The sequence below is a fragment of the Mirounga angustirostris genome, unplaced genomic scaffold (genome assembly GCF_029215605.1).
Source record: "Mirounga angustirostris isolate CCGP_5_RB_7025 unplaced genomic scaffold, mMirAng1.0.hap1 SCAF_5, whole genome shotgun sequence".
Taxonomy (NCBI): Eukaryota; Metazoa; Chordata; class Mammalia; order Carnivora; family Phocidae; genus Mirounga; species Mirounga angustirostris.
In genome coordinates this window covers 49,932,526-49,960,123 of record NW_026991713.1, presented here as the reverse complement: position 1 = coordinate 49,960,123, position 27,598 = coordinate 49,932,526, and the positions used below count along the sequence as shown (strand labels likewise).

At 41.3% G+C, this 27,598-nt stretch overlaps 2 protein-coding genes across 6 annotated transcripts in view; one reads left to right on the top strand and one right to left on the bottom strand.

Moving 5' to 3' along the window:
- TMBIM4 (transmembrane BAX inhibitor motif containing 4) overlaps positions 1–6,828 on the bottom strand; it is a 31,644-nt gene extending 24,816 nt beyond the window's left edge. Inside the window, exon 1 of the mRNA XM_045873027.3 lies at positions 6,611–6,828. Within this exon, the coding sequence (XP_045728983.1) occupies positions 6,611–6,707 (97 nt within the window). The 5' untranslated portion in view covers positions 6,708–6,828. The remainder of the gene's footprint in view (positions 1–6,610) is intronic.
- A 25-nt stretch (positions 6,829–6,853) lies between these two features.
- Positions 6,854–27,598, top strand: part of IRAK3 (interleukin 1 receptor associated kinase 3) — a 67,874-nt gene continuing 47,129 nt past the window's right edge. For 2 of the 5 annotated variants that reach the window (XM_064590940.1, XM_045873024.3), the window contains exon 1: positions 19,564–19,850. In XM_064590940.1, coding sequence (XP_064447010.1) covers positions 19,703–19,850 — 148 coding nt within the window. In that variant the 5' untranslated portion in view covers positions 19,564–19,702. Of the gene's footprint in view, positions 7,217–8,548; positions 8,718–19,563; positions 19,851–27,598 lie in introns of those variants that run through there. The other 3 variants (XM_045873025.3, XM_045873026.3, XM_064590939.1) reach the window with 3 other exon arrangements.

Genomic DNA, 27,598 nt, shown 5'->3' with positions numbered 1-27,598 from the left:
CCTTTAAAAATGTAGTTTAAAAAAATGTAGTTTATCTATTAAATGTATATTAATGATTCAAATTCTTCCTTAATGACAGTATCCTAATTCAATAAAATTTCTCTAATAAATGCCTTCTATTCACACATCTGATACCACATCCACAGAAATGTTATTTGCTGCACTAGCTGCCATTTTCTATCCCTGTCCTTCCCTCAAGTAACTGATTCTCTTTCTTGATCACCTTTGGGATCAGCAGAGACTCTCATTCTCCCTCTGTTATCTATGTGGTAGCCAGGAGTTCTAATCCACTCTCTGCTCTTGCAGTAACAGTTCTTAATTACTCTAATGTACCACACTGGTCACTGTCCACTTTACAGATGAATGCAATCTGAGAGTGCCTTATTGGTTTAAACAAACATATAGTAAAAAGCTGAGTTTGACAACCAACCCTCCACAAACTATCCCAAAAAGCTGAAGAGGAGAGAATACTTCCAAATTCATTCTGTAAACTAGCTTTACCCCAGTATCAAAGCCAAAGACACTACAGTAAAAGAAAACTACGGACCAATATCCTTGATGAATATTGATGCGAAACTCCTCAACAAAATACTAGCAAGCAGAATTCAATAGCAGATTAAAAGGATCATACACCATGACCAAGTGGGTTTTATTCCTAGAACGCAAGGATGGTTCATCATACAAAAATCAATCAATATAATACACCATATTAACAGAATGATGGGGCAAAAACAGATGACATCTCAATTGATACAGAATAAGCATTTGCCATTATTCAACAACCATTCATGATAAAAAGACTCAATGAACTAGGAATAGAAGGAAAATACCTGAACATAATAAAGGCTATTTATGACAAGCCCACAACTAACATCATACTCAACAGTGAAAAACTGAAAACTTTTCCTCTAAGATCAGGAACAAGTCAAGGATGTAGGCTTTTGCCACTTCTATGCAACATAGTACTGGAAGTCCTAGCCAGAGCAAATGGGCAAGAAAAAGAAATAAAAGGCATCCAAATTGGAAAGGGAAAAAAAAGTGAAATTATCTGTCTTGACAGAGTGAATGATCTTACATGTAGAAGACCCTAAAGATTCCACAAGCTGTTAGAACTAACAAATGAATTCAACAAAGTTGCAAGATACAAAACCAACATGCAAAAATCAGTTGCATTTTTATACACCAATAATGAGCAAGCCAAAAAGGAAAAGCAAATTAAGAAAAAAAATTCTACTTACAATAGCATCAAAAAGACTGAAATAGTTAGAAATAAATCTAATCAGGAAGGTAAAAGGCTTGTACTCTGAAAACTACAAAACACTGCTGAAAGACACAAATAAATGACATCCAATGTTCACATAACAATATTAGATTAGAAGAATATTGTTAAAATGTCCATACCATACACAAAAGAGCTACAGATCTAATGTAATCCCTGATGAGGGATAAAAACAGAAAAATGTTCACCTTTGGCCCAGAAAGCTGACCTATAGCCTGGTTTTGATAAGGATCAAATAAGTGCTGGTTGCTACATTATTAGAGGGTCTCATGACTGCTTGTACATCTCACTGATAGTTAATATTGAGCTGAGTGATAATCACAGGAGAAATCTTGAGAAAGCAGTTTTATGAGTAGAAATTCAAATAAGACAATTATGAGCTAATACTCCCTGCATGTACCTTTCCCCTTGAACAGTACACATATAACCACCAGCTTCATACGGCAAAAGCGCCGCTCTTTCTGCCCACGGGTCCTGTCCCTGTACAATAATAAAAGCACCTCCTTGTACCGAAAAAAAAAAAAAAAATCTCAAGAATTCTTTCTTGACCATTTGCTCCCAATCCCACATCAATCCCTATCAAAATCCCAATGGTCTTTTTTGCAGAAATAGAAAAATGCATCCTAAAATTCATTTGGAATTTCAAGGGACCCTGAACAGCCAAAATAATAGTGAAAAAGAACCAAGTTTGAAGTCTCACACTTTCTGATTTCAAAACTTATTATAAAGCTAGAGTAATCAAAATAGTGTGGTACTGACATAAAGACAGACGTACAGAACAATGGAATAGAATAGAAGACCAGAAGTAAACCTTCACATATACGGTCAAGTGATTTTCAACAAGGATGCCAACACCATTCAATGAAGGAAAGGTGTCACTGTCTCTTCAATAAACAGTGCTAGGAAAACTAGATATCCACATGTGAAAGAATTAAGGTGAACCCTTACCTTACATCATACACAAAAACGAACTCAAAATAATTTCAAGGCCTAAAACATTAGACCTAACGCTATAAAAACCCCTAGAAAAAAACACAGGGGAAAAAGCTTCATGACATTGGGTCTGGCAATGATTTATTGAATATGACATCAAAAGCACAGGCAACAAAAGTAAAAATAGATAAACTGTCGTGCATCAAAGGGCACAATCAACACAGTGAAAAGACAACCTACAGAATGGGAGAAAATTTGTAAATCATATATATAAGAGGTTAATACCTAGAATATATAAGGAATTCTTACAATTCAATAACAAAAAAATAACCCAATTAAAATATGAGCAAAATCAAGAGAATGAGAAGCCACAGACTAACAGAAAATATTTGCAAAGATGTATCCAACAAAAGGACTGTTATCCAAAATATACAAAGAACTCTTCAAACTCAACAATAAGAAAATGAACGACTCACTTAAAAAGCAGGCAAAAGACCTGAACAGACACCTCACTGAATGAAATATACAGATAGCAAATATCATACGAAAAGATGCTCAGCATCATATGCCATCAGGGAAATGCAAATTAAAACAATGAGATACCACTACACACCTATTAGAATGGCCAAAATCCAAAACCTGACACCACCAAATGCTGACAAGAACATCAGGCAACAGGAACTCTTCATTCATCGCTGGTGGAATGCAAAATGGTATAGCTACTTTGGAAGACAGTTTAACAGTTTCTTACAAATCTAAACACACTCTCACCATACAATCCAGCAATTGTACTCCTTCGCATTTATCCAAATGAGTTGAAAACTTATGACTACACAAAAATCTACACACGGATGTTTTACGTAGTAACTTTAACCGTAACTGCCAAAACTTGGAAACAACCAAGATGTCCTTTAGTAGGTGAAGGAGTAAACTGAAGTACATGCAGACCATGGAATATTATTCAGTGTTAAAAAGAAATAAGCTATCAAGCCATGAAAAGATATGGAGAAATCTTAAATGCACATTACTAAGTAAAAGAAATCAATCTGAAAAGGCTATATACTGTATGATTCCAACGATCTGACATTCCGGAAAAGGTAAAACCATGGAGACAGTAAAAAGATCAGTGGTTACCACAGGCTGGTGGGAGGGAAGGATGAATAGGCAGAGCACAGAGAGGTTTTTAGGCAATGAAACTATTCCATATGACACTATAATGGTGGATCTATGTCATTACATATTTGTCAAAACCCACTGGATGTACAACACCAAGAGTGAACTCTAATATAAACTATGGACTTTGGGTGATAATGATGTGTCAACTTAGGCTCATGGATTATAACAAAGTGGGAAAGGTTATGTATGGGTAGGGACAGATTATGTAGGAACTCTCTACTTCCCACTCATTTTGCTGTGAACTTAAAATTGCTTAAAAAAAATAAAGTCCAATAAAATAAGGGCAAAGAACTTAAATAACATTTCTACAAAGAAGATACAAATGGCCCATAAGTATATGAAAAGATGCTGAACATCACTGATTATTAGGGAAATGCAAAGCAAAACCACAATGAGATATCACCTCACACCCATTCGGATGGCTACTTTCAGAGAAACAGGGAAACGAACAAGTGTCAGTGAGAATGCAGAGAAATTAGAACACTTGTGCAATGTTGGTTAGAATATAAAATGGTGCTGTCGCTATGTAAAACAGTATGGTGATTCCCAAAACACTAAAAATACAATTACCATATTGTGAGATGATAGAAAACATATATTGGTCTCTGCCCCAGGTTCCTGGCACAGAGCTCTTGAAACCCTTGTAGTTTCCTAACTGATAAGAGCACTAAGAGCATCTTTCGGTCTAATATTTGGTCTTTCACCCGAGTTCCTGACACAGGGTTCCTGAAACCCTTATAATTTCCTGGGTGATAGATGTGTCTTTTGTCCTACTGAGGTGACGCTACGTGAGCTCTTGGATGAGGGCTGGTCACCAGAAAGAACAAGCCATAAGCAAGCTTGGAATTTTCAGCCCTGCTGAAGCAGGAGGAAGGAAAAAGGTTGAAAATGGAGTTAACAATTGATCATGCCTAAGTGAGGAAGCCTCCATAAAACATTATCAGTAGGTGTTTGGAGAGCTTCCAGGTTGGTGAACACATCCACATACTGGAAGGGTAACGCACCTAAACTTTATGGGGACAGAAGCTCCTGTGCTTGGTACCCCCCCAGACCTCCCACTACATCTCTCTTCATCTGGCTGTTTATCTGTATCTTTTAATAAACTGGTAAATATAAATGTTTCCTTGAGTTCTGTGAGCTGCTCTGGTAAATTTAATCAAACCCAACATGCGAACCTTCGATTTATAGCCAAGTCTGACAAGTTATGGGGTGGGGGGGACCTGGGGACCTATTACTTACAACTGCATCTGAAGTGGGGTGGGAGCAGTCTTATGGGACTGAGACCTTAACCTGTGGGATCTGATACTATCCACTGGGAGGTAGCGTCAGAATTGAGTTCAATTATAGGACACAGAGCTGGTGTCATGGAGAACTGTTTGATGTGGAAAAAAATCCCACACTTTTGGTGATCACAAGTATCAAAACTGAAGTGTTCTGTGTGAGCAGTAAAGGAGAAACAAAGGAGGAAGAACTGGGTTCTTTCCCTATTCAGGAGGGAAAAAGAGGTTTTTCACTAAAACACATATGATCCAGCAATTCCACTTCTGGGTATACAGACAAAACAAAACTGAAAGCAGGATCCCAAGGGGTTATTGTACACACAGGTTTTTAGCAGCATGATTCATAGTGAGGTGAAAGCTATCCAGGTGTCTACAAGTAGATAAACAGATAAACAAAATGTGGTTTTGTCACACAATGGAAAATTATTCAGCCTTAAAAAGGAAAGTCTGACACATGCTACAAAATGGATACACTCTGGGGCACCTGGATGGCTCAGTCTGTTAAGTGTCAGACTCTTGATTTTGACTAGGCTCATGATCTCAGGGTTGTGAAATCCAGCCCCAAGAAGAGCTCAGTGCTGGGCATGGAGTCTGGTTAAGGTTCTCTCCCCCGCCCCCCCGCCCCTCCCCAGCCTCCCTCTCTAAAAAAAAATGGATACAACCTAAAAACATGCTAATTGAAATAAACCAGTCACAAAAAGCCACATACTGTATAATTCCACTTATGAGGTATCTAGTGAAGCCAAATTCATAAAGCAGAAAGTAAAATGGTCATTGCCAGGCACTGGGAGAGGGGAAAACAGGGAGTTCCTTGATGGTACAGAATTTGAGGTTTACAGGATTAAAAAGTCCTGGAGACTGGTTGCACAACAACTTGATTATCTTAACACTACTGAACTGTACACTTAAATATGGTTAAGATGGTACATTTTTAATGAAATGTGTGTTTCACCACAATTAAAAATTTAATTTAAAAAACTATGTTCATTTGCCAAAATCACTCCAAAATTCAATTCCAGAAATATAGATGTTAGGGATCAAGATTCTTAGTGCATCAGATCTTCATAATTCCTTTTCTAGAACAAGTTCCAGCCACAGGGATAGGATGAAAATATGGGACAACTTCTGTATCAACTGTCTGAACTAGAACGGACAATGAATTCCACTCACATGAAACTAAGCTTTTTATATTTTCTAAGCATTTTAAATTCAGTAAATACTGCAGAACTTAAAACTTAACATTGCATTTTGATTGACCTCTAAAGCTTCCATTTCCAGCAACTGCCTCAATTAATACTCAAACTTATGTTGAGTTCCTGGTCTTGCGAGACACTAAATAGTGAACAAGAACAGATATGGTCCCTGTCCTCACAGATCCTACAATCCAGCAAAGGGGACAGACAAGTAAACAGAAACCTGAAACGCGACCACACCCCCTACGCCAAAAACATGCAAGCAAATAACTGCATTCAGGTGTACATCACAATAATCACATAATAAACTTCTTTTCAACTTAAAAAGTAACCCTTGATTTCTTTTAATACAAAGATGGCAAATTAAGGCTGCCGAGGTTTCCATGTCCCTTCCTACGCGGAGGAGGCAGGATGAAAGTGGGAGGAGCTCCAGTTCAGGTTCCCGAACAGAGCGCACAGCTATGGGGCCACCACGCCTCCCCAGAGCCGCGCTCTCCCTGGGAGCCTCCGCGGAGCCGAGGGAGCTCTTGTCCCCACTCCCGGGGGAGGGCACTCTTCCGCGAAGCCCGGGGCGCGGGGGCGGGGAGCGGGAAGCGGGGCTTTCCTCTGAACCCCTGGGGACCCGCGCTCCGCCTGCGAGCCGGGCCCGGGGAGGAGCTGCCGGAGGAAGCCGAAAGCCACCCCCAGAGGCCGACAGCGCAGCAGGCTCGGCGCCGGGCGGCCCGCGGGGACGGGGAGCGGGAACGTACCCAGTCGGATGTGCACACTGGCGGAGGCCACGCAGCTGCCATAGTTGAAATCGTCCTCGATGGAGGAGCAGGGGTAGCGGGAGTCGGGGTCGGCCATGTCGGCAGCAGCACCCCAGCGACCTCGCCGAGCTAGGGAAACGACGCAGGCTCAACGGCCTTCAACCCACTTCCGGAGTGAAGCGATCCAGCCCCAACTAGCCGAGCGCAGCCCGCGCTCATCGATGCGCTCACCCCAGCGCTCAGTTAGGCTGAGAGGGAGGAGGTTGCTGCAGGTTGGGGCGGGAGAGGAAATGAATTACGTTCTCTGCGTCATCTAAAGTGAAACTTCTCAGATTTTTCCTCAACAAGCTTTTTAAATCCTCTGACCTGGAGAGTTGCTGAAAGTGATAGAAGCGAAGTCCCATCCATCCGTCCTTTCAACAAATACCCATCTCGTTCACATAATCCTTCAATAATCACACGGGAGATTCACTTTTAATTATTTTTAATATTAATAATATTCCCTAAATTTCTCGAGCACTTTCTATAAACCAGGCTTTCGGAAGGAGATAATGCCCCATGAGCACAGAAGACAAGCGCCAACCAGAGAAGACTGGAGTGATGCAGGTAGGTTCAGAGGGGGGCAAAGCTCAGTTAAGGTAAGATAGAGATGACAAAGAATGAGACTGGATAGATAAACAAAGGTAGGTCACTGTGTGCCAGATGTAGAATACATTGGAGAGTGGCATGACCAAAGGCAGGGAAGAGGGAATATCGTTTTAATCTAAAAGAAATGATGGTGGCAAATACAATGGATCAGAGTGAATACTCATAGTTTTGCTGTCAATACAAATATGAGGTGTAGATATGCCCAGAGTAATATCATCCTAGGATTCCTTGGAATTTTTTGATGAGTTTACTTTGACCCACCCACATATGCCTAGTCCCCACCTTAACCATAACACTCGAAAAGACTTAATAAGTGGAGCTCAGAATAGCTGTGGAACTGTCTATTATGAAACTAAATCCTTAAACTTGATGTTGTTGGAAGCTTTGGTCAAAAGAACTAAACTCACTTCCATAAAGATGAGCAGAAAAACCTTACCTTTTATGATTTTCATTTTATAAGCATATTACTCATTTTAATATAAAATCATAAAGGGAGTTGTTAAATAGGACAAACTGGAGTTGAGCTGCAAATCCATGTTTTTATTGACCAAAAACAGCATTAGGAAAGTTTGATCCCCTACCTCTTACCAATTACATAAAATAAATTCCAGACGGATTGTAGATCTAAATGTGAAAGACAAAGCAATAAAACTTTAAGAAGATAATAGTAGAATATCTTTATGATTTGGAGAAAAGCAAAGATTTCTGAAACCAGATACAAACTAGCAGTTAACTTCAAAGGAAAATATTGACAAATTAAACTATATTAAAAATTTGAACTAGTAATCAGATATTTATAAGAGTGAAAATCAAGTCATAGAATGGGTGAAGGCATTATGTAATCTACATAATACTCCTTCCCAGAATATAAAAACAATTGTTACAAATCAAGAAGAAAAAGAAGAGAAATAGGCAGCCAATAGAAAAATGGGCAAAAGGCTCAAACAAGAACACCACACACACACATACACACATGCACACACACACACACCCCAAATGGCTTAAAAAACTTAAAAAGGTGCTTACCCTCGTTAATGATCAGAGAAATGCAAATAAATGCCACAATGAGGTATCTCTACACAGATGGCTAAAATTAAGAGGTTGACAATTCCAAATATTGAAAAGTCTGTGGATTAACTGGGACTCAAACTAGAGCTGGCTTCATTGACATGTAACCTGGGAAATTGCACAGGGCCTTGCTCTCAAAAGGAACTTGCACTTGGTTTAATGCTCAGTTGTCACCATTTTGAAATGTTTAATAATTTTGCGTTTCAACTTGTGTTTTATGAGTGAAAGCACAGTGGAGCATGACCATGAGCAGAAGAGGTTTACACAATATGTGAGTGTCCATTCTTCTTTGTCAACCACTTGCATTTAGCATTCAAGATGCCCCATGTGCACAGGATTCTATTGGACCTACAATGCACAGGAGTTAGAGTAGACTCAAAACCAGTACAAGGTAAGTGTGTTACACCTACAGCTTAGTAAAGGAAAGGGGTGGGAGGGCATAGACAGTGCCAAGGGCCATTTTACCAATCTTTCTTTACCAATCAGAACTTACTGTGAATGCAAAAATAAGGCAGTGGTGTTCTAAGAAGCATGAATGTCCAAGGAATCCTATCATATCCTTTTTAACTTCTGTCAGTTCCCAATATTAGCCAATCACTAACACTAAAAATGAAGCTATTGAAGGAAAGGGAAAGAGGGGCAACCATAGTTTCTTTTCCTGTTCATCCTTATCAGTAAGCTAAAGGTAGAGAGTGTTAGTAGAATGTGCACATCTCAAGAAGTGAAATAAAAATATTTTGAGTTAGTTGCATATGCAGCTGTTCCACAGTTCTAGTAAGAATGAAATGTATATGTATATACAGGCTATGAAATACAAACTGTGTAATTTTGGTGATCCACATATGAGTTCATTTAAAACTGGTATTGCATGATATAAAGATCAACGATAAAATTTGTACCAGTAATTTTAAGTGACATTTTTCCTTTACTTAAAGGGCATTAAATAGCAAGTAAAAAATCATGGCAAGAGACTACAAAAGAAATGAGAGCTTTGGGAAGATTATAAATGGCTTCACAGAGTGTTTTAGTTTGCTAGGACTGCTGTAATAAATTAGCACAAACTGGTGACTTAAAACAACAGAAATTTCTTCATTTACAGTTCTGGAGGCCACAAGTCTGAAATGAAGTTATCAGAGGGGTTAGTTCCTTATAGAGGTTCTCAGGAATAATCTGTCCCATGCCTCTCTAAGTGGCTTCTGGTGTTGGCAATCCTTGGATTTCCCTGGCCTATGACTGCATCACTCCAATCTCTGCCATCATCATCACCAGGCCTTCTTTCCTCTGTATTTTTGTGTCCAAGTTTCCCTCTTCTTATAAGGACACCAGTCCTATTCTAGGATGGCCTCATCTTAACTTGATTACCTCTGCAAAGACTTTACAGACATACCTCATATTATTGTACTTCACTTATTACGCTTTGAAGATACTGTGTTTTTTACAAATGGAAGGTTTATGGCAGCCCTGCATTGAGCAAGTCTATTGGCATCATTTTTCCAGTAGCATTTTCTCACTTCTCATGTGTCTGTCACATTTTGATAATTTTCACAATATTTCAAACTTTTTCACTATTGTAATGTTTTTTACGGTGATCTGCACAGTGAGTACTACCTGTGAAAGCTCAGATGATGGTTAGTTTTTTTTAGCAATATATTTTTTTTGTAATCATTATAATGATAATTTATTCAGACAAGAATGAATCATCCATGACTACTAAAATGATTGGGTAAAAAATTGCTGAGGACAGGGGCCCCTGGGTGGCTCAGTCGGTTAAGCGGCTGCCTTCGGCTCAGGTCATGATCCCAGGGTCCCGGGATCGAGCCCTGCATCGGGCTCCCTGCTCAGTGGGAAGCCTGCTTCTCCCTCTCCCACTCTCCCTACTTGTGTTCCCTCTCTCGCTGTCTCTCTCTGTCAAATAAATAAATAAAATCTTTAAAAAAAAAAATTGCTGAGGACAAAGATATTTAAATAGGTAAACAAGTGGCAGTAAGGGATATACTGTTTTTCTAGACATGATGTTATTGCACACTTAATACACTACAGTATAATGTAATACAGTATAAACTTTTATATGCTTTGGAAACCAAAAAATTTGACTCACTTTATTGCGATATTCGCTTTATTGCAGTGATCTGGAACCAAATCTGCAATATGTTCCATGTATGCGTATATTTCCAATTGAGGTCACATTCAAAGGCATCAGTGGTTAAGACTTAAATGTATATCATGGGAACCCACAAGTCAACCTACATCACAGAGGTGGTGAATTTTCAATAGGATCTTGAAAGATAATTAGGGGTTCATCAGGTAGGAGATGCTGAAAAAATCCAAACATGAAATAACTAGTTCAGACAAATTGGAAAAGGCCCAGACACTCATGAGAGACATTACAGAAGAGTAACAGTTGGTGACTAATCGAAAATAAGCACCACCCAGCATAATATCTGACATAGCAGGTGCTCAGTAAATCCTTCTGACTATATCAATCGATCAGTCAATCAAAATTACTAAGAGTTCTTTTGGCTCCTGCAACCAGACACAAGCTGATTTTCTAGGAAGTGATCAGTTCAGGGCATGCTGAATTGAGATGAAAGAAAGAAATTGAGATGAAATTGTTCAGTAAACGCTGGAGGCGGGAGTGAGGGACTCTGTGGGGCAGGTGAGGGCTGAGGACACAAATATGAGAGTGGTCCACATAGAGATAATAGATGAAGAATGAGATTATATGAAATCTTCAAGACCTGGAATAAAAAGATCAACAGAATTCAGCCCGTGGGTGCACAGTACAAGCCAAAGGAAGAGTCAGTTGGGAAAACAGAAGAAACAATCAGTAATGTAAGTAGAAAACACTGAGTATTGTCATAAGAGATCAAAAAAAAAAAAAGGCAAAAATTCACAAAAGATGGGGTGATGAGGGACTAATGGTATGAAACTGTCAGAATAAGCCCTGAGGAGGCGCCTGGGTGGCTCAGTCATTAAGCATCTGCATTTGGCTCAGGTCATGATCCCAGGGTCCTTGGATCGAGCCCCACATCGGGCTCCCTGCTTCGCTGGGAGCCTGCTTCTCCCTCTTCCACTCCCCCTGCTTGGGTTCCCTCTCTCGCTGTATCTCTCTCTTACCAAATAAATAAATAAAATCTTTTTTTAAAAAAAAAAGAATAAGCCCTGAGGAAAGGCCATTTTATCAGAAGTTACTGATATTTTTCATCCAAATATGCCGGATATTTTCATACCCGGACTTATTGCCTTCATTATCAAGGCACCAGATTAGATATCCAAGCTTTTATTTTTCTTTCAAAATTTCAGAACAATGAAACAAATCCAGTACAGAACAAGAGGAACTATGACCACTATGAAAGGCCAGAAGATATGGATAACTAATTATCAAGTGTTGTTAGAATGTGTACTCTGAAACCCAATGATGTGACATTATTTCTTGAACTTCTGTGCAGAGGGTTTGTTATGGACTGAATGTGTGCCCCCATTTATATGTTGAAGCCCTAACGCCCATTGTGGCTGAATCTGAAGAAGGGGCTTGTAAGGAGTTCATTAAGGTTAAATCAGGTCATAAGGGTAGGGCCCTGATCAGATAGGATCAGTGTCCTTATAAGAAGAGACACCAGAATGCTGGTGTGCTCTCTCTCTCTCTCTCTCTCTCTCTCTCTCTCTCATTCTGTCTTTGAATGTGTGTGCACGCACCCAGGAAAGGCCATCTACAAGCCAGAAGAGAGCTTTTACCAGAAACAACCTTGTGGACACCTTGATCTTGGGATTTGTAGCCTCCAGCGCTGTGAAAAAATAAATTTTTCTTATTGAAACCATGCAGTCTGTGGTATTTTTAATGCTAGCCTGAATAGACTCATACAGGATTTATTTCGGGGATTTACTAAATAACAAGGAAAAGAGAGCCAAATCCTTGAGAGGGAAAATGCACAGGATTTGTGCTTATAACTTGACAAGGAAATTTGGAAATCTTGAATGAGATTTTTTTGCGTGTATTTCTCCAACAAACATTGCATCCAGAGTTCACATAGCCAGCAGCAGTTTTGCCATCTGTAAAATGCAGTAGTTGGATTAGGATCTATAAGCCATTTTCCATTATCAAATTGCAAACAGTCTGAGTAGAGTCTTGACTGCAAAAGAAAAAATTGTGCCATAATCTCAGATTTATTTCACATGTTTGGGGTGCTTCTAGAGATAAATAAATGCTTCAAAATGGAGCTTTAGCTAATATTGAAATTATCGTGAAAAGCCCTTGACTAAAAACTATTCAATTATAAAACTCAGATTTTAGAAGTCAGTGGTGACTAGGCAAAAGTTATTATAGCAACACACTCCAGAGTGAAAAATACTGTGAAAACGATTTTATTTATTTATTTTTAATTTTCTTTTAAAGATTTTTTTATTTATTTGAGAGCAAGCGAGAGAGTCAGAGAGAGAGAGAATGAGCAGGGGGGAGGGGCAGAGGGAGAGGGAGAAGCAGGCTCCCGGATGAGCAGGGATGCCAGGACACTGGGATCATGACCCGAGTTGAAGGCAGATGCTTAACCCACTGAGCCACCCAGACGCCCCTGTGAAAATGATTTTAAAAGAAAATGGTGAAATAAGACAAAGCATGAAAATGTTGAAAGAAATATAGTTGAGGGTTTTCTTTTTTCTTTTTTTTTTTTTTTTAAAGATTTTATTCATTTATTCATGAGAGACACAGAGAGAGAGGCAGAGGGAGAAGCAGGCTCCCAAGGAGCAGGGAGCCCGATGCGGGACTCGATCCCAGGACCCTGAGATCATGACCTGAGCCGAAGGCAGACGCCCAACCATCTGAGCCACCCAGGTGCCCTAGTTGAGGGTTTTCTAATAGAGACAATACATGTTAACTTTAGAAAGTGTGGAAAACACAAAGAAAATAAAATCACCAGTAACCCTTCCATCAACCCTGAAAGGATAATTGTTAAAATCTTAGTATAGATCATGTTGTAAAATAATAGGTTTTTAGAACAATGTTTTTGATATCTTCAATGGGGAAAGGTTGAGTTACAAGACAATGCAAGCCTACTTCTTTACAAATACACACGTATCAGGGGTGCCTGGGTGGTTCAGTCGGTTAAGCATCTGACTCTTGGTTTCAGCTCAGGTCATATCTTATGGGTCATGATCTCATAGGTCCTGGGATTGAGCCTGGTGTCGGGCTCCGTGCTCAGCTGGGAGTCTGCTTGAGATTCTCTCCCTCTGCCCCTCCCCACCTCTCTCAAATAAATCTTTAAAAATACACACACATTGAACTGGAGGAATAATTAATTGCATGTTATGATTATTAGGTCAGTTTTTTCTTTTTAAAAAAATTCTTATTTCAATTCAATTTAATTAACATATACTGTATTATTAGTTTCAGAGGTAGAATTTAGTGATTCGTCAGTTGCATACAACACCCAGTGCTCATTACTTTAAGTGCCCTCCTTAATGCCCATCACCCAGTTACCCCATCCCCCCACCCACCGCCCCTCCAGCAACCCTCAGTTTGTTTCCTATGGTTAAGAGTCTCTTATGGTTTGCCTCCCTCTCTGTTTTTGTTTTATTTTTCTTCCCTTCCCCTATATCCGTTTTGTTTCTTAAATTCCACATATGAGTGAAATCATATGGTATTTGTCTTTCTCTGACTGACTTATTTTGCTTAGCAAAATACCTTCTAGTTCCATCCACATCATTGTAAATGGCAAGATTTCATTCTTTTTGATGGCCAAGTAGTATTCCATTAGTAGTTCTTTCCATATTTTGGCTATTGTGGACATTGCTGCTATAAACATTGGGGTGCATATGCCCCTTTGAATCACTATGTTTGTATCATTTGCATAAATACCCAGTAGTGCAATTGCTATGTCGTAAGGTAGTTCTATTTTTAACTTTTTGAGGAATCGCCATACTGTTTTCCAGAGTGGCTGTACCAGCTTGCATTCCCACCAATAGTAATATTAGGTCATTTTAATGAAAGCCTAAAACCATCCACTTTTACTTCTTAAAATTACCAAGTAATATGCACCACAAATGTTCTTACCCCATTACTGACCTTTACCTCCCCCCTGAACCCCCAATGCACCAAGAACCTTCTAAGGCCCAGGGATAGGATAAGGTTCAAAGATGGGATAGGTTAGTGATCTTTGTTTTGGAAATTATTTCCCAAACCAGAAAATCTATATCCCACGCTGGTTGTCCTTTGAGCATCCATCCTTAGGGATGTGGGATAAATAGCTGTCACCAAGATAGTTTTTCCCATATGCAAAGAGCTGTTACCTAACTCACCTGATTTTTTATTTCTTAGGCTTTTGATGCCTGTGACTTTGTCACTGATAATACTCTATCTGTGCCGCAGCCTGCAGCGTTCCCTCGGCATCTCCATTTGTGGTTCTTTGCAGTTCATTACTCACTCTCTTGCCTCCAGCTGGAATGGAAACTTTCTTTTTCTAGGATCTGAAATTTGGGGCAGGGGTGGGAGGGGAGTGGAGTTAGTGTCCCATGGCAAAAAACATAGTGAAAGAGTGTGAGGGTTAACCACAGCCATGTCTTTGCCAGAAGCATGTATGCTGGGAGTGGGTGCATGGGGTGCAGTGCAGGTCTGGGTCTGTGGACTTTTAGTGCAATCTCATGCGCATCTAGAAGTTCATTCTGCTTCCAACCATGCTGCCAGAACCATTCTCTACTAACACTTATTTTCTCCCAGGACCCAGCTGTCTCTCTCTACAGTGCAGTTTCCATGCCCATCTGATATTCCAGAGATACAGCTGTATAGAATTGAACTCCAGTTTTGGACAGAGATTAGTTTCCTTCCCATAGTTTTATAGGCCATCAACAAACCAGGAACTATCACCAAATATCTGTTTGGTGTACCCATTAGGATGCATTTGGCTGCAAATTACAAGATTCCTAGTTTAAAAACTGACTTAGGAATTTGTGTGATATAATTCTAAGTCCACAAACAGGACATTCTCTAGGTATAGAACAAAAGAGCTGCTTAATGCCATTATGAAGGATCTGGTGTTCTCTCTCACGAGACATCCCCAAGGCTCATTTCATTCTAGTATTTATATCCATGTGGTTGCAAAATTGTTCTAGAGATGACCAGAGCTGCTGCACGTTCCTATTTAGATTCAGAGAGAAGGAGAAATTCGAATGAGATTTGGTCCCCAAGCCATATATTATTGCCAGTTCCAGTCACGTGCCAGCCTGAGTCTGAGTGCATGGACCACTGCAATTTTAAATATGGAGGTCAGGGTAGACTGTAGCAAGATGGGAAGAGTATACCAGGCAACGGAATAGCAAGTGCAAAGGCTTTAATGTGGGACTCTGCCTGGTGTGTTCAAGGACCAGCGAGGAGGCAGTGTGGTTATGCAAAATGAACAAGGAAACAAGATCAGAGGGTAACAGCAGAGTGGGAGGGGGAGAGCAAATGCAGATCATACAAAGAGTTTGACTTTTACTCTGACTGAAATTAGAAGCCATTGTTGGCTTCTAAACAAATGAAAGACATAATCAGATTTGATTTAAAAGGATGAATCTGGCTGCAGTGTTGAGGAAAGTCTATAGGAAGCAACAGTGGAAGCTACTTTAGTTAGAAGACAACTGTAGTAAACCAGGCAAGATATGATGATGGCTCAAACCGGGGTGGCAGTAGTGGAGGAGGAGAAAAGTATGATTCTAAATATATTTTGAATAGAGTCGACAGGGTTTGCTGGTGGGTTGAACATGGGTTGTGAAGAAATGGAAGAGTCAGGCTTGACTCTATAGTTTTTGGTTCAAGCAACTGGAAGGATAGAGTGAGCTGGATGGGGAAGAATGTCGAAGGGCAGGTTCAGTATCAAGGGTTCAATTTTGGACATGAGTCTGAAGTTCAAGGGAAAGGTCTGGGCTAACCATATACATTTGGCAGTCCTTGGTAGGTGGATGGTATTTAAAGCCTCGAAACTGGTTGAGATCACCAAGGGAACAGGTGTACGTAGAACTATGAACTGAACCCAACATCAAGGGAGAAGAGAAGCGACAGCAAGGGAGGCTGAAGAGTGACCAGTGAAGTAAGCTAAAATGTAAGAGAATTTGGAAGACAAAGAAAGTGTCCAAGAAGGAGGGGGGCGGTGATCACCTGTATCAAAAACTACTGATGAGTCAAATAAGATGAGACCTGAAAATTGACTGTTATATTCAGCAATGATGAGGACATAGATGACTCTGAGAGCTGTTTCAAGTGGAGTAAGGTAGGAGGGATGGCTCTAGAGTTGGTTTAAGAGAAGATAACAGGAGAAAAGTTGGGAGACAGTGAGAATATTCAACTCTACTATGAAAAGGAGCAAAGAAATGGGGGTAATTATGGCATCAAAGGGGCGGATAGCATCAAATTGTTTCTTGGTTCATTTTAAGGTAGAAAAAATAACATCGTATTTGTATGCCAATGGAATTGATATGGTAAAGAGTGAGAAACTGATGATGTAGCTGAGAGTGAAAACAACTGCCCTTGATGTCTTTGAGTAGGAGGCAGGAAGGAGATCAGATCTAGTGCCCAGGTGAAGGGAGCAGATTTAGATAGGAGCCTACACAATTGACCTATGGAAAAGGAGGCAGGGCAGGTATGTCTATTAAGATCTGGTAGGTAGATAGATGGTGATGCTGAGATTCTGTGGAAGTTTTGTTTTTGTTTTTTTTTTCTGATACATCAGTACTCTTAATAAATATTCTCAAGATCATTAGCTGAGCACAAGGATGGAGGAGAGGGTAATGGGAGTTGAGAAAAGAGAAGGCATAAAACAGTTGTAAAGGGGACCAGCAGAGTAAATGGGATAAAGGCCCACAGTGCGACAGCCTGGCAGTATAAAGGACCCATTTGAAAGTCATGATTTTGATTTTAAATTGAGTCCAATCAACAGGTTTTTATTCTCCACCCTACCCCCAGCTACATTCTGGTACACGGGTGCAGAGCCCAAAATTAGAAAATTCCATCTAATCAGGATGGTAGATTTGTTAAGAGAGCTCAACAAAGCCAGAGAGGAGCAAGAGAATGGAAAGTATATACAAGAGAGGGATTGTAAAAATTGAGCGTGGACTTTATGGATAAAGAGAAAAGTAAGGGACATCAAGAGGGTGGGGCCAGAGAAGAGGTGGCAAGATTTTCGATTTGGTATCCTGGTGAGGGGGAAGGATTGTTGGGGTCAGAGTACTAGAGGGAATGCCCTAGAAGGACAGGAGGTGTGGTTAGAGTGGATTCATGAAATAGAAATTACAGAAGGCGTGGTTATTGATAATGACAAGTTCTAGGGAATGATCATGGGAGTGACTGGCTTAAGTAGGGTGGAAAATAAGATTACTGGAGGAGAGGATGAGCCAAAGAACTGGGAGGACAGGGTATTGGAAAGATCATCATTTGCTCAACAAATATTTCAAATCACCAAAGATTAAGATAGGATTAGTATTGGAGAAAATTGCAGTGAGCAGGAGCTATATAGTCTAAAACCGAGAGGGAAGAATTAAGATGGGGGAGAGCAGTGGATGACAGCGACAGTGAAGAGCAGTGAGTGATATAACCGGATGGTTTAAAATTCAAAAGTCAAAGGCAGTTTTAAGGAATAGGGAGGGAGCATGGTCTGATACTAACTGCCAACGTTGAAAATACATTTCACATAATCCATATAGATTTCACATAATCTGGCTTTCACATACAATTCTTGCTTCTCTGTAAATCAGAAGATCTGGAAAAGCAGGCCATGTTGACCGTTTGACTCAGCGACAGTGCTTCCTGGTTCCTCTACGTAGGAGAGTTGAAGTTTGGATCCCCTGTTCTACCAATTCACCAACTCAATAGCTGTCAAATACTTGCATCCTGCCTCTGTTGCTCATTATATTCAGGTAGTCCCTTTGAGAGGTATAGGGCTTCTTAAGTGTGTTCAGATCGACAATAAAATTTTAGCTATTTGAACAAAGGGATATAGAAACCTTTGCCCAAAAAGTATTGTCTTTATTAATTTTCAAGTGTATTTTGTAGTATACTTTAGCTGAGAACAACCTGGAAATTCAGGTAGCGGTAGGGGTGTAAAATGATAGTGTATCATCAAATGTTGGTCTCTAAGGGGCACCCTTGCCAAAGAGTACAAATCTGAAAGGCTTCAAATAGGGTTGCTATTCTTCGGTTGGTGGCAATTGTCCACACTCTACAGTCATTAAGGTTGGGTTTTTCTCAGCACTTTCAAAGCATCTCCTTTTTTTATCAGTAGCATTTGTATCATGCCTATGATGGGATATTACAGCATATACGATAGAATATTTCAAAAACAATAGTCAATTTTATTTAAACTCCATGTTGAAAGCAAACGATTGTCAAACACTTTGAAGAAGGAAAAAGTAGTGGAACGGTGTTTTATCAAGAAAGGCCAGGGAGAGGGGCGCCTGGGTGGCTCAGTTGGTTAAGCGACTGCCTTCGGCTCAGGTCATGATCCTGGAGTCCCGGGATCGAGTCCCGCATCGGGCTCCCTGTTCGGCGGGGAGTCTGCTTCTCCCTCTGACCCTCCCCCCTCTCATGTTCTCTGTCTCTCATTCTCTCTCTCGCAAATAAATAAAATCTTTAAAAAAAAAAAAAAAAAAAGCCCAGGGAGAAAAGAATGTAGTAAAACTAAGTAGCAATATGGAGAATGGGCAGCCTCATGAAGAAAATGAGCACAACTTTCTTTTGCCTTGTTCTCTCTTTAGTTTTCCTGTTGTTGGTATTTGGTTGTTGTTGTTTTTGTCTTTCCCAACAATCACTTCATATATGCACATTTATCTGTTCAACTTCAGGAAGAGTTGGAAGATGTGCCAAACCTCTTGAATGGTTGTCTTCAGCTGATTATTTTCTTCTTTCAGTTTTTCTGGGTTTTCCAACTGTTCCTCAATAAACATTGCTTTCTGGCAGGGTAAAGCAAAATGCATTTTAAAAGAAGTAACGGCAGGTGTTCTGTCCGTCCAGGCCAGGAGACAGCCCAGGCCAGGGCAGGCAGAGGGGTAGTAGACTCCCCTCGGTTAGTTCTGCCCTCCTCGTCCTTGCCCAGCTCTCGCTCCCTGCTCTGTCTCTCCAGTCGCGTCGCAGACCCAGAGCAACGAAAAGAACCGTTCAAAACGTAAAGCGTGTGAGAGGGGCCGCGCAGAGGCAGGCAGACCCCGCGGCCAGGCCGGGCGTCCGCCGGGGCATCGCTGCCGAGCAGCGCTTTGCGTCATGTGGGGCCCGCCCCTTGTGGGGCTCGGCAAGTTCTGCTGCCTTGGCCGCCGTCGTGGAAGCAGGATTTCCGCGGTTGTGTAATCGCACCTCACGGGCGCGGCGAGGCCCGGGCTCCGCATCCCTCCGACTGGCCCCTGGTCTCCGGCGGCCGAGCCATGGCCTGGACGGCGGCGGCGCGGAGCTGCGGGGCCCGCGGCCGCCTCACGGCGCACACGCTCCTGTTCGACATGCCGCCCGCGCTGCTGGGCGAGCTCTGCGCGGTCCTGGACAGCTGCGACGGCGAGCTGGGCTGGCGCGGCCTCGGTGAGTGCGGCCCTCGGAGGCGGCGGCGGCGGCGGCGGCGGCGGGGGGGGGAGGGCGGCAGGGGGAGGGCGGCGGGGCCGCGGCGCGCATGCTCAGTCCGACCTGCAGCTCTCGCTACCGGGCAACTGTAGGTTGGAACCGAGGGGACAGCGCGGCTTCCCGGGGGCTTCCGACCGGGAAGCTGTGCATTCCTCGCCCTGGGAGGAACCCAGATACTCCCTGAGACCCGAAGATGAGCTCCCCCTTCTCTTTCAAAGACACTTGGGGTACCTGTGCAAGGTTAAGCGAGCGGAGGCTTGGGAAAAGCAGCTACCCTCGTGAAACTAATGTTTATCAACTGTACCTGCCTTACTTGGTTCAGAGTATTTTAAATCAGAACGCCTATGTGATGTCTTCTTATAGCAAAATCACCCTAGAATATAATTTTCATATTAAAACACATTTATGCCTTTAATTTTATCCTTTGGTGTTTTCAGTACACTTCCAAGTGCCCATCTTAGTTAAATTTCAGGTGAAAAGTAAAATACTATCTGTCATTAATGTGGCTCCCAATTTTCTTAATTAAATATTTCTTGCTTACTTACCCAGTTTGTGGCATGAAGGTTTATGCTAGATGATGTCTTTTTATTTCGATCTAGAAAGTTGGCTTTAAAACCATTTTAAGCAGTCATTGGGAAGTTGAGCAACTGCCTTTTGGAAGTCTTGAGTGTGACCACCGGAAATAATTCAGGAAAAAATATCTTTGTTTTGTTAAGTACAGGCACTTTTGTTCGATTTGATCTTCCATGATGACACATTTAATGTTAGTTGAAAATAAACACAATCATGTCAAAACAACTTAGCCTTAATTCTCTGAAATCACCTTTTTTTTTTTTTAAGATTTTATTTATTTATTTGACAGAGAGATAGAGAGCACAAGTAGGCAGAGTGGCAGGCAGAGGGAGAGGGAGAAGCAGGCTCTCCACTGAGCAGGGAGCTGGACATGGGGCTCGATCCCAGGACCCCAGGATCATGACCTGAGCCGAAGGCAGCCGCTTAACTGACTGAGCCACCCAGGCGCCCCGTAATCACCTTTTTTTTTTTTAAAGCAAGAATAGCAGAAGACCTATGAGAAAAAAAGTTTTGTTGTTGACGAACAATATGGTCATACTTTGTGGAATGTGGCATCGGGCTTCTAGGTAAAAGAAAGGATCATAGGGAAAGAGAGGAAAAAATAAAATAAGATGAAATCAGAGAGGGAGACAAACCAAAGAGACTCTTAATCATAGGAAACAAACTGAGGGTTGCTGGAGGGGAGGGAGGTGGTGGTATGGGGTAACTGGGTGATGGACATTAAGGAGGGAATGTGATGTAATGAGCACTGGGTATTATATAAGACTGATGACTCACTGACCTGTACCTCAGAAGCCAATAATACATTCTATGTTAATTAATTGAATTTAAATTAAAAAATGAAAACGGTTTCTATATTATAAGCTCTGTACTTTTAAAGTATGACCCTTATGTAAAAATGTCAGAAAAGAATACTTGACTCTTTGACTTCTAGAGTATGCATTTGAGGGATAAGATCCTTCCTACACCAGATCTTTTTTAAATGGATGACATGGGCAGTTTCAGCACCCATTGGTTTCCTAGAATTACTATGTTCATGAGAGAATAATCTTTTTATTCCAGTCCACAGGTAGTCAATGGGGCCAGGTAACTATCATAAATGTGTCAAACGGAATGAAGACTGAAAATGGAAGAGCGTATGTCCCATCTAAGAGGGACAGTTAGTCCTCAGTCCCATGTCACTGCTGCTTTTCAGGAAGTCCAGCCCAGTATTGCTGCTCTCTCTCTCTCTCTCTCTCCCTCTCTAGGCATTGAAATCCAGACATTCACACTTTACATGGGTTGTCTCATATAGCACTTAACAGTTGCCCTGTGAGGCTATATTATAACAGAGCTTATAATATAGAAACCATTTTCATTTTTTAATTTAAATTCAATTAATTAACATAGAATGTATTATTGGCTTCTGAGGTACAGGTCAGTGAGTCATCAGTCTTATATAATACCCAGTGCTCATTACATCACATTCCCTCCTTAATGTCCATCACCCAGTTACCCCATACCACCACCTCCCTCCCCTCCAGCAACCCTCAGTTTGTTTCCTATGATTAAGAGTCTCTTTGGTTTGTCTCCCTCTCTGATTTCATCTTATTTTATCATCACCAGTGTGTTAACAGATGAGGAAATTGTAGTACACGTTAAGTTACACTTGCCCAAATTGACACGGCTAAGGAGTAGCAGAGCCAGGATATGAACCATGGCAGTTTGGATCCACTGCCTGTGGCCGTACCCACAGCCACGCTACTCTTCCAGACCGTGACTTCCTCAAGTTCACGAGTGCTGACTGCTCTGCTCTTTCTGCTACATCTCAGAGCCTCTCTAAAGTACATTCGTTGCAGCCATGAAAGAACAATTCAGTGAGCCATTTCAAACATGCAGCCCCATTTGTTTCTAGTTGTGGAAATTAATGAAGACCAGCCAAATGAGAACAAACAAAGGCTATTTATTCAAAGCAGGGGAGCCAGCCACCATCACTTGCATTTGACGGAGGCCCAAAGGCAAGCGGGGAGTGGAAAAGCTTGATAGTGGAAAAAAGAGAAGGCTTCAGGTCCGCCATTACTGGAGGCAGTTGGCATGGAGAAGCTACGGACAGGCTAACTAGCAGGGGAGCATTCCATGTAATTGTTGAGGGTGCATACTTGGCTTTTTCCAGATGGTCCTGAATTGGAAGCAGGGGCAAAAATCAGGGAAGTGGCAGTTGTTAAGTAAGTCCTAACTATTTGGGACTGATTGCTGCGGGGATTCTTGTTTGGCTTCCTGGATTAGCTGCTACAGATGCTAATATGACTTCCTGGACTAGTTACTGTATATAGTAGATCGGCATCCTGAACTGACTGATGCGCGTTGTGGGTCACATTTCTGTTTTTATGTAGAGTCTGGCCATTGTTCCTTTATATATTCTTTCATAGGGGAAGAATCTAAAATGTCTGTTCCTTGATTCTCCAACTATAATTTACTGTGCACATAGCTAGACTACATAGCTCTGAAAGGAGACCTAGAACAGAGCAGCTGCTTCATGAATTATTGGCTCAGCCAGAAGGGAAGCCCGACTCAGTTCAGGGCGGTTGAGGGCAACTGCCCATGTTAAATATGCTGAGTTTCCCTATTGGCACAGTGAACGCAGAAAGACAGGAAGAAGTGAAGGGAGGGAAAACTTGACCTTAGAGGGTGAAGGGGAGAGTACTGGAGGACTGAAGCAGGGAGACAGCCCCTTTTATGCTCAGGACAGCGGAGAGCCTGAAGATACAGAGTGTCCACAGTTCCATGTAGAAAGCAATGCAAGAGTAATAGGTAAGACTGTCTCAAGCTGATCATGATTCTTGATGATGGTGAATATCAGACTGTATTTACAAAGGCAGCTCCGACAAAGGTAGATCATATGGCAGCTTCGTCCTTCACAAACCGGAATGATCTGTGCAATCTTTTAAAGATACAAATGCCAGGATGCCTGAGTAGCTCAGTCGGTTTAAGTGTCTGCCTTTGGCTCAGGTCATGACCTGGGATGAAGCCCCGCGTCAGGCTTTCTGCTCAGCATGGAGCCTGCTTCTCCCTCTCCCTCTGCTCCTCACCACCCACCCCCCACCACTCATGTTCTCTCTCTCTTTCTCTCAAATAAATAAATAAATAATCTTTTAAAAAAATAAAGATACAAATGCCTAGGCCCCACCCCCAGAGCTGTTGATTCAGCAGGTCTACTTTAAGGATCCAGCATCTTTCTGTGTTTTGCAGTGGTGAGTCTGATGCACAGCCTGGTTTGGGAGCCATTGCTTAGACCAAATTCTCTTCTTTAGTAGCATCCTAATATACCAGTTATTTTACCACACTCTTTCACTTCTCCACTTAATTGTTTTTTATCTTTAAACATATTCTATATATTGGGGTGCCTGGGTGGCTCAGTCGTTAAGCGTCTGCCTTCGGCTCAGGTCATGGTCCCAGGGTCCTGGGATCGAGCCCCGCATCGGGCTCCCTGCTCCGTGGGAAGCCTGCTTCTCTCTCTCCCACTCCCCTTGCTTGTGTTCCTGCTCTCGCTATCTCTCTGTCAAATAAATAAACAAAATCTTAAAAAAAAAACACACACACACTTTTTTTTTTTTAAGATTTTATTTATTTATTTGACAGAGAGAGACACAGCGAGAGAGGGAACACAAGCAGGGGGAGTGGGAGAGGGAGGAGCAGGCTTTCCGCTGAGCAGGGAGCCCGATGCGGGGCTCGATCCCAGGACCCTGGGACCATGACCTGAGCCGAAGGCAGACGCTTAACGACTGAGCCACCCAGGCGCCGCCTTAAAAAAAAAAAAGTTAAAAAATACATAGATTCTACATTTTATTCTTCAAAGCACTTTTACCACATATGGTTATTAAGAATAATAAATCACAAGGTATTACATTCTCTGGCTGATTATGATTTTATGGCTTTGTAATGAAAGGAGGAGCCCAAACTGAAAATGTTACTTATCTTATACTACCTTACAGATGTGGTAACAGAGCCTCTGGTGACAAGTCATTTCATTACATTACCATAGGGTGGTATTTGAATTAAATTGTTTGGAGCAGTTCACACCATGACATGTTTCAACGCTTATGATATGCTGAGAAAGACACGCTTTTACAGGTAGTCTGTAATGGGTTGTATTCAATTTTCTTCCTCTCAAAAAAGGAAATAAAATTATCCTAGGAATTATTATTAATCACCTAAAGCAAATTAAATATAAAGTCACATTAAGTGTGTCTTTAAATATTCAGTAAAGAATCAAAATAAGAGTAATAATAATAATAATAGCTGCCATCTATGGAGTGCTTACTATTTGCCAGAGACTGTGTGCTAAGCACTTCACATGGATTATGTCATTTATCACAAAACTTCTGTGAGGTAGATACTTTCTGTATTTCCACCTTATAGATAGGGAAACTGACTCTCAGAGAATTTAAATAACTCAAGTCACAGTCTAGTAAAGTGCAGACTAGGATTCTAATCAGGTGGTCAGACTCCAGAGCCTATGTTCTTTTTTTAAAAAAAAATGTTTAGATAGACTTTATTGTTTAGAACAATTTTAAATTTACAGAAAACTTCAGAAGATTGTACAAAAAATCCTCATCTTTTATATCTTTTGCATATAGTCTGCACTCAGTTCCCCTGTTATTAGCATCTTATATTAGTATGGTACATTTGTTACAATATCGATATATTATTATTAAAGTCCATATTTTATCCAGATTTCCCTCATTTTTTCCTAACCCCCCTTCTCTTTCCCAGGATCCCATCCGGGATTACATTTAGTCATCATGTATCCTTAGGCTCCTCTTCGCTGTGATAGTTTCTCAGACTCTTCTAGTTTTTGATGACCTTGGCAGTTTTGAGGAGTACTGGTCAATATTGGTCAGTACTGGTCCACCATTTTGTAGAATATCTCTTGACCGAGGTTTGACTGATGTTTTACTCATGATTAGACTGAGGTTACGGATTTTTGAGAGGCAGACTGCAGAGGTAAAGTGCCATTTTCATGACATCATATCAGGGGTACCCACTATTTACATAACTTAGCACTGTTGATGTTAACCAGAGCTGAGGTCATATCTGTCGGTTTTCTACACTGATACTCTTTCTCTTCCCCTCTTTGCATAGTCTTTGGAAGAAAGTCACTATGTGCAGCCCACACTTAAGGAATGAAGAGTGATGCTTCCCCTCCCTGAGAGTGGAGTAGAGCCTGTGTTGTTTTGACGACCATGGTATTTCTCCCATCTTACTTAAGATAAAATTCTGTAAAAGGGCTATTTATATTCCAGGCCCTCCATTCTCTCTGGAACCTGCTCCAATCAGGCTTTCATCCCCCACTGCTCCATTAAAATACCTCTCATCCAAGGTCACAGTGGCTAAATCCAAAGGTCAGTTCTCAGTTCCCTCTTATTTGATACAGTTGATCACTCCTTCCTCCTCGAAGCACTTTCTCGACTTCTATAACGTACACTCTATTTTATTCTCTTCTTGCAGGTTCCTCTTTATCTCTCTGACCTCCCCGAGTACCCCTGGGATTAGCTGCAGACCTCTTCTATTTATCTTCTATACCCACTATCTTGTCAATTCCATCTATATGCTAATAACTGCCACGTTTCTAGCCTGGGTCTCTCTCTCCAACATCAGCACCATCTCTTATATTTGCCTACTTGACAGATGTCTCCAACTTAACAGCCCAGAAATGCTTCCTTCCACCAAAGTTTTTCCCCATCTTGGCTAATGGCAACCCCATCCTTCATTTGTTCAGGCTGAAATATTAGCCTTCTGTGACTTCTTGCTTTCTCTCACAAACCACATCCTGTCTCTCAGTCTGTATTGTGGGCTCTGCTTTCAGGCTCTATCTAATAATCTGACTGCTTCTTACCACGGCCGCCACCACCATCCTGGCCCAAACCACTATCAGATCCCACTGGATAATTTCAGCAGCCTCCTAACCGGGCTCCCTGCTACTGCCCTTGCCCTCCTCGAGTCACTTTTTAGCACAGTGGCCAGTGAGCTAAAGTCTATATGCAAAGGATATTATATCTTTGTCCTATTCAGAACCCTTCAGTAGCTTCCCGTCTCACAGTAAACCCCAGAGTCCTACATGGCTTCTCTCACTTCCTTCTTGTTTGCTCCTCGCTAGCCACATTGGCCTCTCCTGGGACACGCAAGGAACATTTTTCCTGCAGGTAACCCTGAGGCTTATTTCCTCACTTCCTTTGTGTTTTTAACTATTAGCCACTATGACCACTTTTTAAAAATTGACAACCCCCCCCCCCATGCTCCTTATGCTCCTTTCCTGCTTTATTTGTCCCCACATCACTTATCATCCCTCACACACTTTATATATCTTTGTTTGTTTTTTGTCTATCTAGAAATAAGCTTCAAGGGGGCAGGAGATTTTTTTGTTTGCCTTTTTTCCTGCTTACTCCTTTAGCATCTAAAATTGTACCTAGTACAGAGTAGGCATTCAGTAAATATCTGTGATTGAATAACGAACAGATGTCTGTTAAACATCCAAAACCTCTTGGGAAAGAATATCAAACAAAGCATTGTACTCGATTCAAGTTGTGGTCCCTACAAGGGATTTTCTAATTTGATTTTGCCAATTTGTATAGGCTACAGGCCTAAACAAATTCTATAAAGAAATTTAACAAAGGAAGAAAGCATGGGGAAATAGTACTGATCGTTACCTGGGTATGGAATCACACAGCTTCTGAGCTGCGGACTGAAATGCTAGTGTTGAGGGTGAACTGTTCTTAAATTTTTTTCACAGAGGTAGTTAATATTAGGTGCTTACCTGAATCTGGGATTGAGGGAGCGGGGCACATGGAAGGATACCTGAAAAATCATGCACAGCCCTGCCATGGAGTATAAGTCCTGCTCAAGTATGGGTAAAAAATAAACTTAAGTATGGCAAAGAATTACTTCTGGTAAAATTTATTAGCTAGTGGGCGTTAATACTATAGTCTGGTAAGAGGAGTTGAGCCAACTTACATGTTTGACTTTTGTTTGACTTCTTTTGGAATTAAAAATATTTTCAGTTAAATGTTCTTTTAAAAGAAGGTGGGTGGCTCAGTTGGTTAAGCAACTGCCTTCGGCTCAGGTCATGATCCCGGGATCGGGATTGAGTCCTGCATCGG